General features: G+C 41.0%; 1 protein-coding gene across 2 annotated transcripts in view; it reads left to right on the top strand.

The window, feature by feature from the left end:
* Nucleotides 1-14,380, top strand: part of LOC117543161 (ubiquitin-conjugating enzyme E2 E2) — a 28,395-nt gene extending 14,015 nt beyond the window's left edge. For both annotated transcript variants that reach the window (XM_034211257.1, XM_034211258.1), the window contains exons 4-6: nucleotides 8,054-8,186; nucleotides 12,172-12,319; nucleotides 13,567-14,380. In XM_034211257.1, coding sequence (XP_034067148.1) covers nucleotides 8,054-8,186; nucleotides 12,172-12,319; nucleotides 13,567-13,664 — 379 coding nt within the window. In that variant the 3' untranslated portion in view covers nucleotides 13,665-14,380. The remainder of the gene's footprint in view (nucleotides 1-8,053; nucleotides 8,187-12,171; nucleotides 12,320-13,566) is intronic.
* Nucleotides 14,381-14,709: the final 329 nt, after the last annotated feature.

The following is a 14,709-nucleotide window of genomic DNA, read 5'->3' as shown; positions in this document are numbered from 1 at the left end:
ACCTACAACTGGGCTTTTGACTCCTGCCTGTTTTTATACTGGTTGCTCTCAGTGTTGTCTTTGATGTAGGAACTTGAGTTTATTCTGCTTTGTCATTGAGTGGATGTTAAATTCCCCAATTGAAATGAGAAATCCATTTTTGCCTATTTATGAATCCCTGTAAATATGCTCAGAGTAGACCAATTTATCTTATTAATGTAATGATGAGCGTCACAGACCTGTCCCATGAGTAAATGGCTTTTATCAACTTAACCCCAGTCCCGATGCCTTTGGAAATTGGCTCTAGGTGACGAGATAGGTTAGAGATTTTGCGAAGATTAGTGCAGCTCTCATGCCGCTAGATAAAGGTTATCTTTTGCATTGGCACCAATCTGCAGATTACCCTGCCTATAAAATAAAGCAATGTGGATGATTAAATGGGCACCCCGGTCCCAAACACTGCACAGTATCACGGGGAAGAAAGGTCATTCAATATATATGGAAATTATTACTGTTGTTTCTGTGAATATGGCTACAGCTTGGATAGGTTTCAGGAATTGAGAACAAAAGGTAACAATTACAAAGTAGGCCTGTGGTAAAGTGTCCCTTTTTTATATTTATAAAAGGTTTCCTTATTCCACCTCTTCTGCAAACTGTCTCAATGCAGTCTCGGGTTTCAAGGTGTTCAATCTTACTCAGCCTTGTGTGCGATGATGAGTCTTGAGGTGAATCACTGAGCAAGGTCAGTATGGGATGCAATTACTCGCTTCCTCACAGGTTCTACAAACACAAGTCTATGACTGAATCATGGTGATACTACTTGCTGGGGTTGACTACGTTTAGTGAAGGACCTGCACTGTTGTTTCTATTTAAAGGTCCCCTATTATACTGTTTTTCATCAATATATTATAGGTCTCAGATATATACAAAACATGTCTCTGAAGTGTTTGGCTCCAAATACCAAACAGATCATTGCAGCATCCCATAATCCCCTCTGTTTCAGGCCTGTTTCAAAAGTGCTGATTCTCTGTCTTTTACTTTAGATGGAAATAAGGAGCCCCTCCCCACGCCCCTCTGAGAGAGATTTGGTTAAAAAGAACACAATGTGCTCTAGGAGGAGATTCAGGTGATAAGGGGGGGGGGCGGCTAATGGTTACACAAGCCAAAAAATCGTTATGACATCATAAAGTGGCCAAAATCTGATCAGCTCATTTTCAGACAGGTTTTTATAAAAATGGATCAGGACAAAAAGTGAGCGAATCTTTTTTCCTGAACATTTCAGAATCTCTTTACACAGAGGGGACACATGTTAACGTATAAAAGACATGAAAAAGTGGATTTTGCATAATAGGTGACCTTTTTAAAATAGGACTAAGAGGAACTGTAAGGAAAAAACCTCACAGAAAGAGAGCTGTGTGAATCTGTGGTTGGACTCTATTTTGGTTGCCCTGTTGAAAAGGAAGCAGCCCAGCTGTCGGAGTGGATTCCTACATGAGCGTAATCTCTGAGGACAGGGCAGTGGCAAGACTCTCACGGACACCCGCACACTAATGTATCCCAGACTCTGGAAACAAATGACCTAAATACTCACTGAATCAAGGCATTTGGCTGACAGAGCCCTGCAGATGTAGTGTTACTTACACAGAGGTTAGTATTATTACAGCCTCCAACAAAGCCCATAAGCAGCACTGTTACACCAGTTAACGTCATGTATTTGTGCTGAGCACCTCTGTCTGCTCGAAGAGAAGATTGTTTTTCCGTAGAGAGAGGGGGGAAAAGACAGGAGTGACACAGAATATTTATCTGATTTGCTCTCAATTTCAGGGCTTTGTGTTAGATTGTTTTTCTTAACGACTTCCCATTGATTCATTACATTACATTAAGCTGACGCTTTTATCCAAAGCGACTTACAATAAGTACATTCGACCAGGAAGACACAACCTTGAAGAAAACAGAATCATATAAGTACATCAGGTTTCATAGAGCCAAACATTTCAAGTGCTGCTCAACTGGCTTTAGATAATCCAGTCCTTTATTAGTATATAAGTGCTCTGTTAGCAGTTCTTTGTTAGTAATTCTATCGCTCGAGGTGGAGTCGAAAGAGATGAGTTTTCAGTTTGCGCCGAAAGATGTGCAGGCTTTCTGCTGTCCTGATGTCAATGGGGAGCTCATTCCACCATCCTGGAGCCAGGACAGCAAACCCACGTGTTTTCGCCGATGGGAACTTGGGTCCCCCTCGCAGCGAGGGCGCAGCGAGTCATTTGGCTGATGCAGAGCGTAGTGCACGCGCTGGGGTGTACGGTTTAACCATGTCCTGGATGTAGGAAGGGCCAGATCCATTCGCAGCATGGTAAGCAAGTACCAGTGTCTTGAAGTGGATTCTAGCAGTTACCGGAAGCCAGTGAAGGGAGCGGAGGAGCGGAGTGGTGTGGGAAAATTTAGGAAGGTTGAAGACCAGACGAGCCGCTGCATTCTGGATGAGCTGCAGAGGTCGGATGGCACATGCAGGTAGACCAGCTTCAATGCTGATGATTCAATGCTCCAATATTTCAAAGCCAAATGAGGTCTTTGCAGCAGTGCGGGAAAAGACAGACAGTTGCTTTTGTGGAATGAAAATGCATATAATGCTTTAATTAGCCAATGATTACTGTGAATTGAATATGTCAGTTGTAGTGCGTAATACTCTGCATAGCTATTAACCAGGGTCAAGGGATCATCAGCTATTTAGCTCCTGTCATTAAGCATGCATTAATTAAAGACTGGCGAACGCTTCCCATGCAAACACTCACTGATGCTGCAACGCTGCGCTTTGACTCGAGCTGCTCTCACACCACTCACCTCTGCTAAAACTAATGGCCAAGCAAGAGACTGTCAGATCCTGAATGAGCTGGCCCTCAACCAGATGCAACAAAGCACCACAGGAACGCCCTAGCCCGCGGGGGGAGGAGGTCTCCAAGCAACAGCCAGCGGTGGCATGCACATTCAGCTATTGACTTAGCCTTTATCCACAGCCCTTGTGTGGTTGTCAGATCCCCTACAGCAATCTCTCTGCTGAGCGAGGGCCTCTGCCATGCCCGCTCATCTCTATCCTTCCATCATGTCTAAGTTATTATCACGGCTACAAACTCATCAGCCTCACAAGGGAGCGAGCACCTGCTTCTGTGAGAGATGTATGGAAATGCAATAGTCAGCCGTCTCTGACCGTTTTGTAAGGGAAGCGTTGGAATAGTGTAGCGGTAATGGAAGTGTTACCTTGAGGTGTGTGTGTGTGTGTGTGTGTGTGGCACAGAAGTGTATACACCTAGGGGAGATTGCTTCAGCGTGAAGAGAATAAGCTGTGTATGTGATTCTGTCAACACAGGAAATGTTGAAAGTAATGTGTTGAGGGTTGACGAGGGATCACAACAAGTTCAGCAGATATTTGTCAATTAGTCAGGGGCACACTGCCTAATTACAAGCCAAACAAGACTTGCTTGAAATGATTATGTTTGTACAATATGTCGTCCGACCACATCTGAAGTGTTTATAGCTGTTCTAAGCGGCCACAATCAAAGACCGGGTGAAAAGGCGGTAGTCAAAGACAGCAATGAGACGTGATACTCATTCAAATATAGGATTAAGGTGTGGACTTTAAGGCAATCTTTCCTTCATACTCTCTTATATATTCAACAACTGCCATAAGTGATTTTGTGAAGAATTAAAATATAGACCATGGGAGAGAAGTTTAATCTTTGCGTCCACGCATCACATCTGCACGCCTGGCCGTTTGTAAAATTGAATTATACTTATGCTTTAAGGCTGCCTGTTCTCAGCGGGCATTCAGAGCGTAAACGTTAGGTCAGGGCTATTCAACTTCATTAGCAAGTGGTCCAAATAGGAAAATCACTGGGGGTTTGTGGGCCACACAATACTTTGTCAAGGAATCACTACAAATAACTCTTTCTTACAGTAGTGTTCATATATACTAATACATTAAATGAACTAGTCAAGTGCATCCCTTTTTTTATTTTTTTATTGTATCAACAGAAATCATTACAGAAAGCAACCAGTCCATAAAAAAGTAGGAAAGCTTCGGTTACAAGGCTTGACACAAAAGTGAAAAATGTTGCATCTTTAAAATAAGGAGACATGAGGTTTTTTCCCCCAACAGTTCCATGACCGCTAATGTACAAAACAAGATGAATATAATAAAACAGTATTCATCACATTAACAGTAAGTAGCCCTGTGTATAATATCCTCAACACTTCCAAGCATACATAAGGTGCATTGAAGACAACACAAGTCCATAAAATGTAATAGTAAATGCAAATGGAACATAGTAAAACAATAGCCATCAGACTCACAATAACATTCATATCTTGGAAACATTTTTACAATTTTCGAAACAGTAAGTAGGCTTGTTTGAATAACCATAAAATGAATGACCATAAAAACAGATCTGAATACATACCATGCATCAGACTTCTGTCATGTTTAGCCTGTTTGAGTCAGTGAGAGAAATTACACTGCCTTGATTTAGCTATTTCAGCATAGTTTGGCTCATAAGTGGTAAGAGCAATCCTGAGACACGCATGCAACTTCTCATTGGTCATGGAGCAACGTGCCCTTGTTTTGATGGCATTGATATGAGAAAAGCTAGACTCACAAGTATAGGTAGATCCAAACATTGTCAGTATATGCAAGGCCACCTTCCTCATTGTTGGCCACTTGACTCCGTTCAAATGATGCTAGCAGTCCCTGTACTTTCCTTCTCCGTTCCTCTGAGCCCACGGGAAGAAAACTGGCAGAAAACGAGCCGTGATTTGAGTTGTAGTGTCGCTTTACGTTGTATTCTTTCATCACGGATATACTTTCGTTGCACAATAAACACACCGGTTTATTACTTGTTGCGGCTGACAAAGTAAATTCATATATTTGTCAGTCCATTCATTCTGGAATTGGCGATTTTCCGAATCAACTTTACGTTTCTTGGGCTTGGAGAGACATCTTGAAGCAGTTGTTAACTAAAGTACTTTCTCTGTGGCCAGCGAACCTAGTGTGTAACGTGAGTTTGACTGAGCCAATGACAAGTGCGGACAGTGCGGTTTTTTTTTTTATGAGCAGAGCGCGGCAGGCAAAATAATGGATTCAAAATAATTCAAATGAATGGAAAAACCAGCGTTTTCGTCGGATTTAGTGTGATCAGACATTAGTTTTATTTATGCTATTACGCATATGCCATTTCGATTTGCAGACAACCTCTTGTGGGCAGAAAAAAGGGCTAGTTGAATAGGCCTGCGTTAGGTGGTGTTTCAGATGCATTGCAAACTCAGAGACTGTATTTTACAATTGTTGTAAAAGTACCCAAGGGTAATCTCTTGAATCTTCCGTCAAGGCAATCACAAACGTATTTGTCTTTCAGATTTGGGTAATGGTAATTATATTAAAAGTAGTCGCATCAATTGCTCCTTGGCTCTAAGTAAAATATTCATTAATCTGAAAAGGGCTTATAAATATTAATAATAACAATAATAATGCAGTTGGACGATTTCATTAGTTTGTCAGGGAACTCCTCTGACTATTTGAACTAACATTTCCTCAGTCAACAACAGCCTTTCAAGTAGGTCATTTATTGAACACAAATGTATTTTGGCAACATGACATCTTCTGTCAAATCTCCAATCCCAGCAAAGGCATGATGGAAATATTGAATCCCTCTGCTTTAATGTAACTTCTATTAAATAACACAACAGAGGAATGTAGGAACAGCTGAATATGACCACCAGTTGTACTGCGGTTCCTCCTCACTTTATATTGTTATGACAGGCTTTCCAAGCACAAGTAACTGCTGGCTATCACATGTCCACATCTGTCTCTGTGTGGCTGTATGGTTCAGATCTTTTTTTGCTCTCTCCGACCAAAATGCAACACAGTTTATTTGGAAGAGAAACAAAACCAGGTCATGTAAGAGTAGCATTGTTTGTTCCTGCCTAACGAATATTGTTATAATGTTTAATGCACACATATTCTTTTACACTCCATTTGACAGCTAATACAGCAAACACCCTCCATGCGTTTGGAAGTGATCAATTACTGCAGTACCAGTTTAAATATTGAACGGTACTGTACTAGTACCTAAGCAGCCAGCTTGACATTGGGACTTGCTTGCTTGTCATTGTATTTTCATGTTTCTTTTAAGAAAAATTAACTTGTCCACATTGCTTGCCTAAGGGCAGATCTGCTGGCACTAAAATGTCTCCTGCTGTGGAGAACACCCTCTCGCTAGGGACAGAGGTAGCAGATACAGCCAGGTAGCGCTTTGCTAACATGACAACATAAGGATATTTGGCGTTTGTAATAGCTTTGGCTCGGTCTAAACTTGTTGCGAGTGGTGGAGGTTTACATGCTAGCGGGAGTTGGGTTTGCACTTCAGTCATTTTTCTTTTGGTACCGTGATATTCACGTTCGGGTGATGCCTTTTCAAATGAGTGTGCAAGTTTGATGTGTTGCCAGCCGCGTAACCAATTTTAGTTGAACAATGCCGACAAACAGCTTTGGTTCGGTCCACCTGTCTTTGTTCTTCATCCTTGTACGTAACTGCGAAACCAAAATGTTCCCAAACCGGAGACTTCAATGATGCTGGAGGATTTTCGAGCTCAACTTTATCTGCGTTCGCCATTTCGACAGTTCCTCAAATTACTGACTACATTTGAACGCATCCCTGTGACCAGCTCTCTAGTATGCCTCTCGTCCAATGAAATGACTTGCTCGCTCTATGACGCGTGGAACCCAATGTGAGCAAATTGCTGAATGCTGCGACGCAGCACCTGAGATTACTTCCAAAAATGTGTTCACGTTCTCAATTTTTTACGGTTAACGTTATATTCGTTCGGTACACACGTGTACCGAACCGAAGGGCCCGTACCGAATAATTTCGGTACGTGTACCGTTATACCCCTAGTACAAAGTACTCCATATGCACAAACAATACCCTGTGTGGTCCCTTTACATTCTTTGCTTTTGTTATTCTATTTTACTCTTACAAAAAAGATTCTCTTTGTGCCTGGAACAACAAGTCTAGATTGGCGACGTCCTTATCGCCAGTGTATTTTTGAAGTAATTCCCCAGAGAAGAAGTAATCATAATTGGCTAATTAAAGAAGGCTTAAGAGAGGGGCAGTGTGGAAGAGTGGCAAAGTAGATTAGTGGAAATTTGCATGTGCTGATACTGAAGGAGGAAGGAAATGTCTAAAGTCTTACTTCTATTTATGGAGGATGATGATCTGCAGCCAGATGCTGCTTTTAACAGTTTGCTGTTTGAGGTTATTTCACAGGAGATCTCCATCTGAGATTATTGGTCTGAATACAAATAAATACAACCGCCTTTAGTGAAAGCAAACCCTGTGTGTGGGGAAGTTAGCTTACACACATTTGTAAGCACATCTGCCAGTAAGCTAAAGTTTGGCGATAAACACCATCCCTGGTAATTACATGAAATCATAGCGATTGTTCATTGTCCCGGGCTTTGTGATCTGGACATTGTCCCGGTCTCTTCATGGCTCTGTGCCAGCTCAGGGTCTTACCACAAACCACAATGGGGGAGGGAGCCCTTAATATGGAAATGGCATTAATTACTGAGCCTATACAACAGATGTGACCTTCAGCATAAATACTCATCTCATTATTAGAAAAACTCTTGAATATCAAATCATGGTTGCTCTTGTTGGCCTGTAAATATATTATTTTGTTCAAGACTTTCTTTCGATCCTTATTGAATTCCCAGTTATAAGTTTTTAACTGGTTCACCGGTGTGCTTCAGTCACTCCAAACAGCAAGTAATGTATTCTCCTTATCAACATTTTTTAAAGATAATCTTAATCCTACTAAAATAGCCTTGAACTGAAAACCCTCAAACCTCCACGGCTTTAGCATTCCCTAAATCTCCATCATTAACTTGTCAGAAGCCGGCATTTACCGCCTGAGCTGCTCCTTCCCCCAAATCTGTCAGCCCTCTGGCAGTTAGAACACCAGGCTGTGGAGTCCAATGCTCTGTGCTGATTAACATATTAACGCAGCTTTTGTTTCAATTTTCTAGCGCTGGCCCCAAAGGAGACAACATCTATGAGTGGAGGTCGACCATCCTGGGACCGCCGGGCTCCGTGTACGAGGGAGGCGTCTTCTTCCTGGACATCGCCTTCACACCTGACTACCCCTTCAAACCCCCCAAGGTCAGCATCAGCCAGTAGACATAACTGTAAAGATGTTTGGATGTTTGAGTAGCTGGCCAAGTATCAACATCCTGCACAGGGCTGAGAAACGCAATTTAATGATCTGAAAAATCTATGAAATTAAATTGTATTTACATTGCCCATTATCACAAATCACACATTTGTTTCAGGGGGCTTTCCAGTGTCTACAGCATAAGACACCCTCTGTCTTTCCCAGCAGAAAAAACAACTCTCACAAAAAGAGAACCCACAATTCATCGGGAAAAAATGGAAGAAGCCTAAATGAGAGCAACAGAGCAGGGATCCCTATTCTAGGACGAACAGATGTACAATAGATGTTGGGTGTATAGATTAAAAAAGATACAACATAGAAAACCCAAATAATAATGGAATAGTATCAATGTAGATGTCACAAAAACTTAAAAGTGCCTACACATATACAACACATTTTCTTTCATCACAGACGCATATTAGACTTAGACATACTTTATTGTCATTTCAACAAAACACAGAGTGTACTATTAAAACGAAATGTCGTTGTACTGGCTTACAGGACAATATAAAAACTTGCTAAAATTGTACATATAAATAAATAAATAAATAATAGTGACGTGGTGCTGATAATATTAAAGATAGTGTGTTTTTAAAATATAAAGACTTACTATACATATAAATAAAATAGACATACTATATAGAAAATATGTGCGCTTTACACAGCGTAATGTAAACCTAACCCTATTCACTTTATATCCGATGTTTCTTGTGCAGCTCCATATGATCATGTGGATTGTTATTACCAGCAGATACCGAGCAACATTAGCTTTCATCTGGAGTCACGTCCCTGGCCACCTGATGAATTGTTCCAATATTCACCATGCTTTCATCTCCTGAGAAGAAAGGTTTAGCTTTTTAGTTTCAAAATGTGACACTGTTTACCACCACCTTTGTGTGTCTGCCGTGTGATGCTGGGCAGGTAGCGAACAGTGAATTTATCAGTGTTCTCGCTGTGACGGCTGCCGGCTGGGGATGAAAACAGAACTGATGAGAGCAGTGAGAGCGAGCCGGCACACTGAGCTAGAAAATGCTGAAATTCAGGAGTGATCTCTTAGTCACAGTAATCATGTGATCCATTTATGATTCAAAAATATATAGATTTTGAGGGTTTTCACTTAGATTTTAGTAAAGAATTGAAATGAGGAAGGGCTACTGAAACCACAAAACATCACACACTCTTCTGATGTGCAGTCCGTCTCCTTTCCCATGAATTGTAGGCTTATCAGAACAGACTCATTATCTTTCATTATATAGGTCATGTTTTTCTTCAAGTAGCCCTGTGACAGACTGGAAACCTGTCCAGCGTCTACCCTTCGTCATGCCCTGTGTTTAATGGATTAGGCTACAGCACAGACTTTATAGAATGTACAATATCAGGTAACCGTTTGCAAATGTAAAGTTATAAGATAGGATCTTACTTTTTTTTTACTGGTTTACATAATCATGTAGGTCCAGACATCTCTCTTCCATTCAAACGAGTCTTGATATGAGTTAGAAAACAGCAGTGAGAGACGGACACGATTTTGTATTTATTTGTGTTTTCTAAATGAAAGATAGTGTCCTCGAGGAGATGATATGCACTGCTGAAACCCAGAGGGTGGTGATGACTTGTTAGCTCACATACTGATAGCATACTTTAGTTTAAAATCAGTATTGTATGTTGGGGTTGTGACAGGGAGTGACGAGAATTACACAGCGCAGACAGATTGCGCCAAGCTCAAGGTAATCCCAGCAAAAAAGCCTATAATAGCCTGTAAAGTTGTGTAATTATGAGTCAGCTTTTTTCTTGCCAAATCATATAGTTTCCTCAGAGCCTGGAAGCAAATGTTTGATGGCCGAGTACAAGTCAACTCCAAGGCACATAAATGGGATCCTTGGCTTTACAGGATAAGCAGGTACAGGAGATGAATGAGTGGAAGGCCTGATGTAGGGTGACTTTTATGAGCGACAGCAGTATAAAGGTGAAAGTAAGTTAGGAGAGCACATTAAATCACACTGGTGAGGTGTTCAGGATCAGCACTGCAGCTTTTTGACACTCTTCTGCTTAATTAGCATTTGTTTTACCCTTTCTTTAACTATTGTCCTGATTTGAGCTCAAATCCTGTTCAATGCTCAGCGTCTATTTGTTTTATGTGGTGAGAACTTAAGGGATGTCTCAACACAACGCAGACTGTCAGCACCAATCTCCCTTTGGTTTGCGGTGCACCCCATTACCCTTTTACTTGGCCTTCATTTTCCCCTCTGTTACGGACACCCCTCCCCATGTTCCCTTGCCCTCCTCTCTGCCTCTCTCTCGCTCTTTGTGCTGTGTAACCACCAGCTCTGTGTTTGACAGCAGACTCAAACAAATCCACAGGCTCCGGACCAGCTTTTTTGTTGCCAGAGGGACTCGAGTGTTTCCGCCCCCTCCAATACCTCCTACCCCTCCGACACACTGTGATCTGCAGCCAAACCCCTCCACACACACACACACACACACACACACACACACACACACACACACACACACACACACACACACACACACACACACACACACACACACACACACACTATACCTTCGGCCAGTAGCTTCCATACACTCCCTCTGTATAGAAACGCTCCACTGAACCGCAGTTACTGAATGCAGTCAGACCTCAGGCTTTTGGATCCAGGATCCGACTTTGAATCTCAAGACTCTAAAATACAAACAAAAGACGACAAGTTTGCCAGGTGGATGTGTTTCTGTTTCTGAACGCAGGCCAGGAGAGGAGCTCTGTGCTCTGTTAGGCGCTGGGGGTGGGGGTGCAGTGTTGGTTATTTATAACGTCCTGCCCCTGTGTGATTTTTGGGAATGCCAAAGCTCATTAGAGGTTTCCTCCGAAGGGTCAGGGTCAGCGAGGCCAGATGTTGGTGATTGGAGCAGCGGAGGCAGACAGTGGTGTCAAGTGTCAGAAACCAAACGGATGTCAAGCTCAAATCTGAGCCGAGACAGATGGAAGACGCAGCAGTGGGCTGTTTTGTGAGGGTGTTTGAGGTGATCAAGGTTTCCAATAAATCACTATTTGTTATGGGTCACTGTTTGAAACTGTGTGGTGTACTGTGACCAGTGAAGGATTTAATGTACACTTGGGTGTAACAATGGGATCCAGTGTTCACAGAGGCAACAAAACTGTTGTGTTTTGATTTTACACCATGCTGCCCTCTGTTGGTCTGATGTATTCAAATATCCTGAGAATCAAAGGTGCTTGATATGAAAGGCGTAAATGCTGTTTTCATACCCAGAAAAGGAAAATCCAAATAATACAGGTTTCACTTTTATAGTCCTTTTATACATCATGTGTGGCTACCTACACATCCAGACACATGAACTAATATTGTTAAATGGCCATCAGTGGAGCTATCAAGAAGGTACATTACTCTGTTTGAATATAAGAGAAAAATAAGGTGATCATCCCCTATAGCTTATAGGTTGAATTCAAACTAAATATAGTAGTGTTTTTCACAACAACATGTGAAGGCCAATTGGTTGAATCCAAAGCTCTCCTGTTTACTAAAAATCCACCTTTCTCTCAGTGACACTCGGAAAAACAATAAATCACTCAAATTAAATTAAACCACTTTGATTAGCAAACGTTTCAGCTTCTCAAATGTTCTTAGTTTTCTATAAATGAATATGAATCTATTTGGTTTTTGGACTGTTTGTTTGAAAAAACAAATGACCATGAGCTCTGGGAAAGTGTGATATCTTTACTATTTTTTATCATTGTTTATTCATAATTATTTTCTTCTTAGTTCCAGTAAAGAGTAAACAACTATAATTATAGATATACATCCTTTCATCTATGCACCACAAGTGCCACCGTCGTGGCAGTCCCATTTTCTTGTATTTGGCTAAATTGAGAACATTCTGTTTTCAAATCTCTAAACTGTAGCGTGTTTGTTTTTGCAGGTAACTTTCCGTACGAGGATCTATCACTGCAACATCAACAGTCAGGGGGTGATCTGTCTGGACATCCTGAAGGACAACTGGAGCCCCGCCCTCACCATCTCCAAGGTGCTGCTGTCCATCTGCTCCCTGCTCACAGACTGTAACCCAGGTGAGATCTCAGCTCTCTGCACGACCATTTTATGTTTATATTATGATCATTTAGTGACGTTATTTTGTCTCTTTATCCACCTCCTTTTAAAGTTGTTCTGTGTATTGCTGCTGAAGGCGTTGTTTAATGCAGTCAAGAATAATGTTTCCAGACTGTTAAAAGTGTAGTAAGTACCGTAAGCCATGACCAATTGAAACCCTCATGGTTTCTCAATGCCGTCTAACACTGACAGATCTTTGGCACAGTCTCTGGGCTGAAGCTGTAAATAATAAAATCACATTTTCATAGCCGAGAAAAGCAAAGGAGCTGCTGACAGAGCAGCTCCACAATGAAAACTAATATCATATACCCTAAATATAAGAAAACTGATGATCTGTTTAGGCTTTTTTTGGCTAAAGAACAAAATCTTGTGCAGGCTGGAGAATGTGTGTGAAATAAAAGTCAGCTCGGGACTTTGTGAAGGGATAATTGGGTCAGTGGTCCACCTTGTAAAGATGTAAGATGGCCATATATGTGAGCATAATGAGAGTACATGGAATTAACCTGCAAGATGGTGGTTTTATTGTAATTTGACTGCCTTCCCTTCTCCCTAGAGTCTTTGCTGCTCCTGTAGGGGATTGTCTCAGCATTTAATATGATTAAATGGCTATTGATACAGCTGAATGTGAGACAGTGTAATCAAGTCTACTTGAAGGTCTCCAGACCATAATAAAATGAACGCTGCATCTCTCCCCCAGGCAAAACTCTTTACAGTTTAGAAACTACATGAGTCTGCTATATGATCTTGAATGAAATCAAATGGCATTTATATCTATCATGGTTAACAATGAGGAGGAACTTAAAGGAATCAATTTTGACCATAGTTCTAATGCTCTTAAAGGAATCTCAAAAAAAGAGGATGGCAAAATAAAAATGGTCCTGACATTTTCAAAGATGTAATATGCGCTACAATAGTTATAGCTTGTTGATGAACGTTTATCATCTACAAAATGTGTTGGCAGATTTATTATATTTGTGTATTTATAACCAATACAGTCCTTGTTGGCAAGTTTCAAAAGAGCCAATAGAAAATGTTGTTATATAACTCATCTTCTCCCTTGCACTAACGTTTACATAATCTGAGTTTGAGAAGATAAAAATGTTTGGGAGAGTTGTTTTTGTTAACAGTAGCTCCACTGTTTGACTCCTGCTTAGTGATTGATAATCCTTAATGATTTTAATAATTTCTCTGTTTATTTACCTTTCAGCTGACCCTCTGGTGGGGAGCATCGCCACACAGTACCTGACCAACAGAACAGAGCATGACAGAATAGCCAAACAATGGACGAAGAGATACGCCACATAGACTACCAACCACCCCCCCCTTTACCTCCCTCCCCCCTCACTGTACCTCTCTCTACCTCTCTCTCTCACCCTTAGTCTGTAAAAGCACACTCACTAAGTGCAACGGTAAACCTGCCCTCCTTTCACCTGCCTCCTCTTCCTCCTCAACCCCAACATTTTATCTACCTTTTCTGTGTTAAAAAAAATAATCAAATAAGACAAAAAAAAATTCCTTTGTTCCTTGTTGACTTGAAAGCTTCTTTTTTTATACAAAGAGTAGATTGGGATTTTTATTTTTCCAATATCTGAATGTTGGAAGTATTGTATTGGAGAAAAAAAAAAAACACATATTATAAATATCATACGCATTGTCCTTCAGCTATACAGTATGTATTCTCATTTTCTTAGTGGCACCTGGAACAAACATGCAGAATATATGCTTTTTCTTTGTTTTCCTTGTTTTGTATTTGTCATCAATATGTTATCTGCATGGAACAGGAAGGTTTAAGTCAATGGATCCTTCATGCATTTTAACTTCCTCTGATTTTGTTTGTACTGTATGTATTTTTTCAAAGGCTTTTGAGGCAGACCACAAAAGTATAGGTCTGCCTGTGAAAGAGGCAGGACTTGTATATTTACTGGCTACCCGCCACCTCTGCAATTGCAGAGTGGTTTGTTGTGCACTTGTATTACTGAAGCACCCAATAAAACACACTGTGGTCGGCTTGTGAGAAAACGCTCGGCTCTGTCTGGGATTTGTGTTTGACTACAGCCTCAAATATTTACACCTCTTCACTGATCTTCTAACACAGCTCAGGACAGTTTAAAGTCTCACACGCCGGATTGTAAAACTTTACAATCTGAAACATCAGCTCAAATATAATAAAGTTCTTATCAGATGCCTGCTTTGGTAGCTCATTATGACTCCTGCCTTATATTGTAGCTTTTATTACCTCTATCAAAGAGGTGTGATGTTTTCATTCGTGAATCTCCTGCCTGCAGCATACCTGAGAAACTCATGAATGGTTCTCCATGATAGTCTGTGATTGTGTTTAAACTATAATCCA

The sequence above is a fragment of the Gymnodraco acuticeps genome, unplaced genomic scaffold (assembly GCF_902827175.1).
Source record: "Gymnodraco acuticeps unplaced genomic scaffold, fGymAcu1.1, whole genome shotgun sequence".
Taxonomy (NCBI): Eukaryota; Metazoa; Chordata; class Actinopteri; order Perciformes; family Bathydraconidae; genus Gymnodraco; species Gymnodraco acuticeps.
The sequence above is the reverse complement of the archived record's forward strand: the minus strand, read 5'-3'. Positions and strand labels throughout refer to the sequence as shown.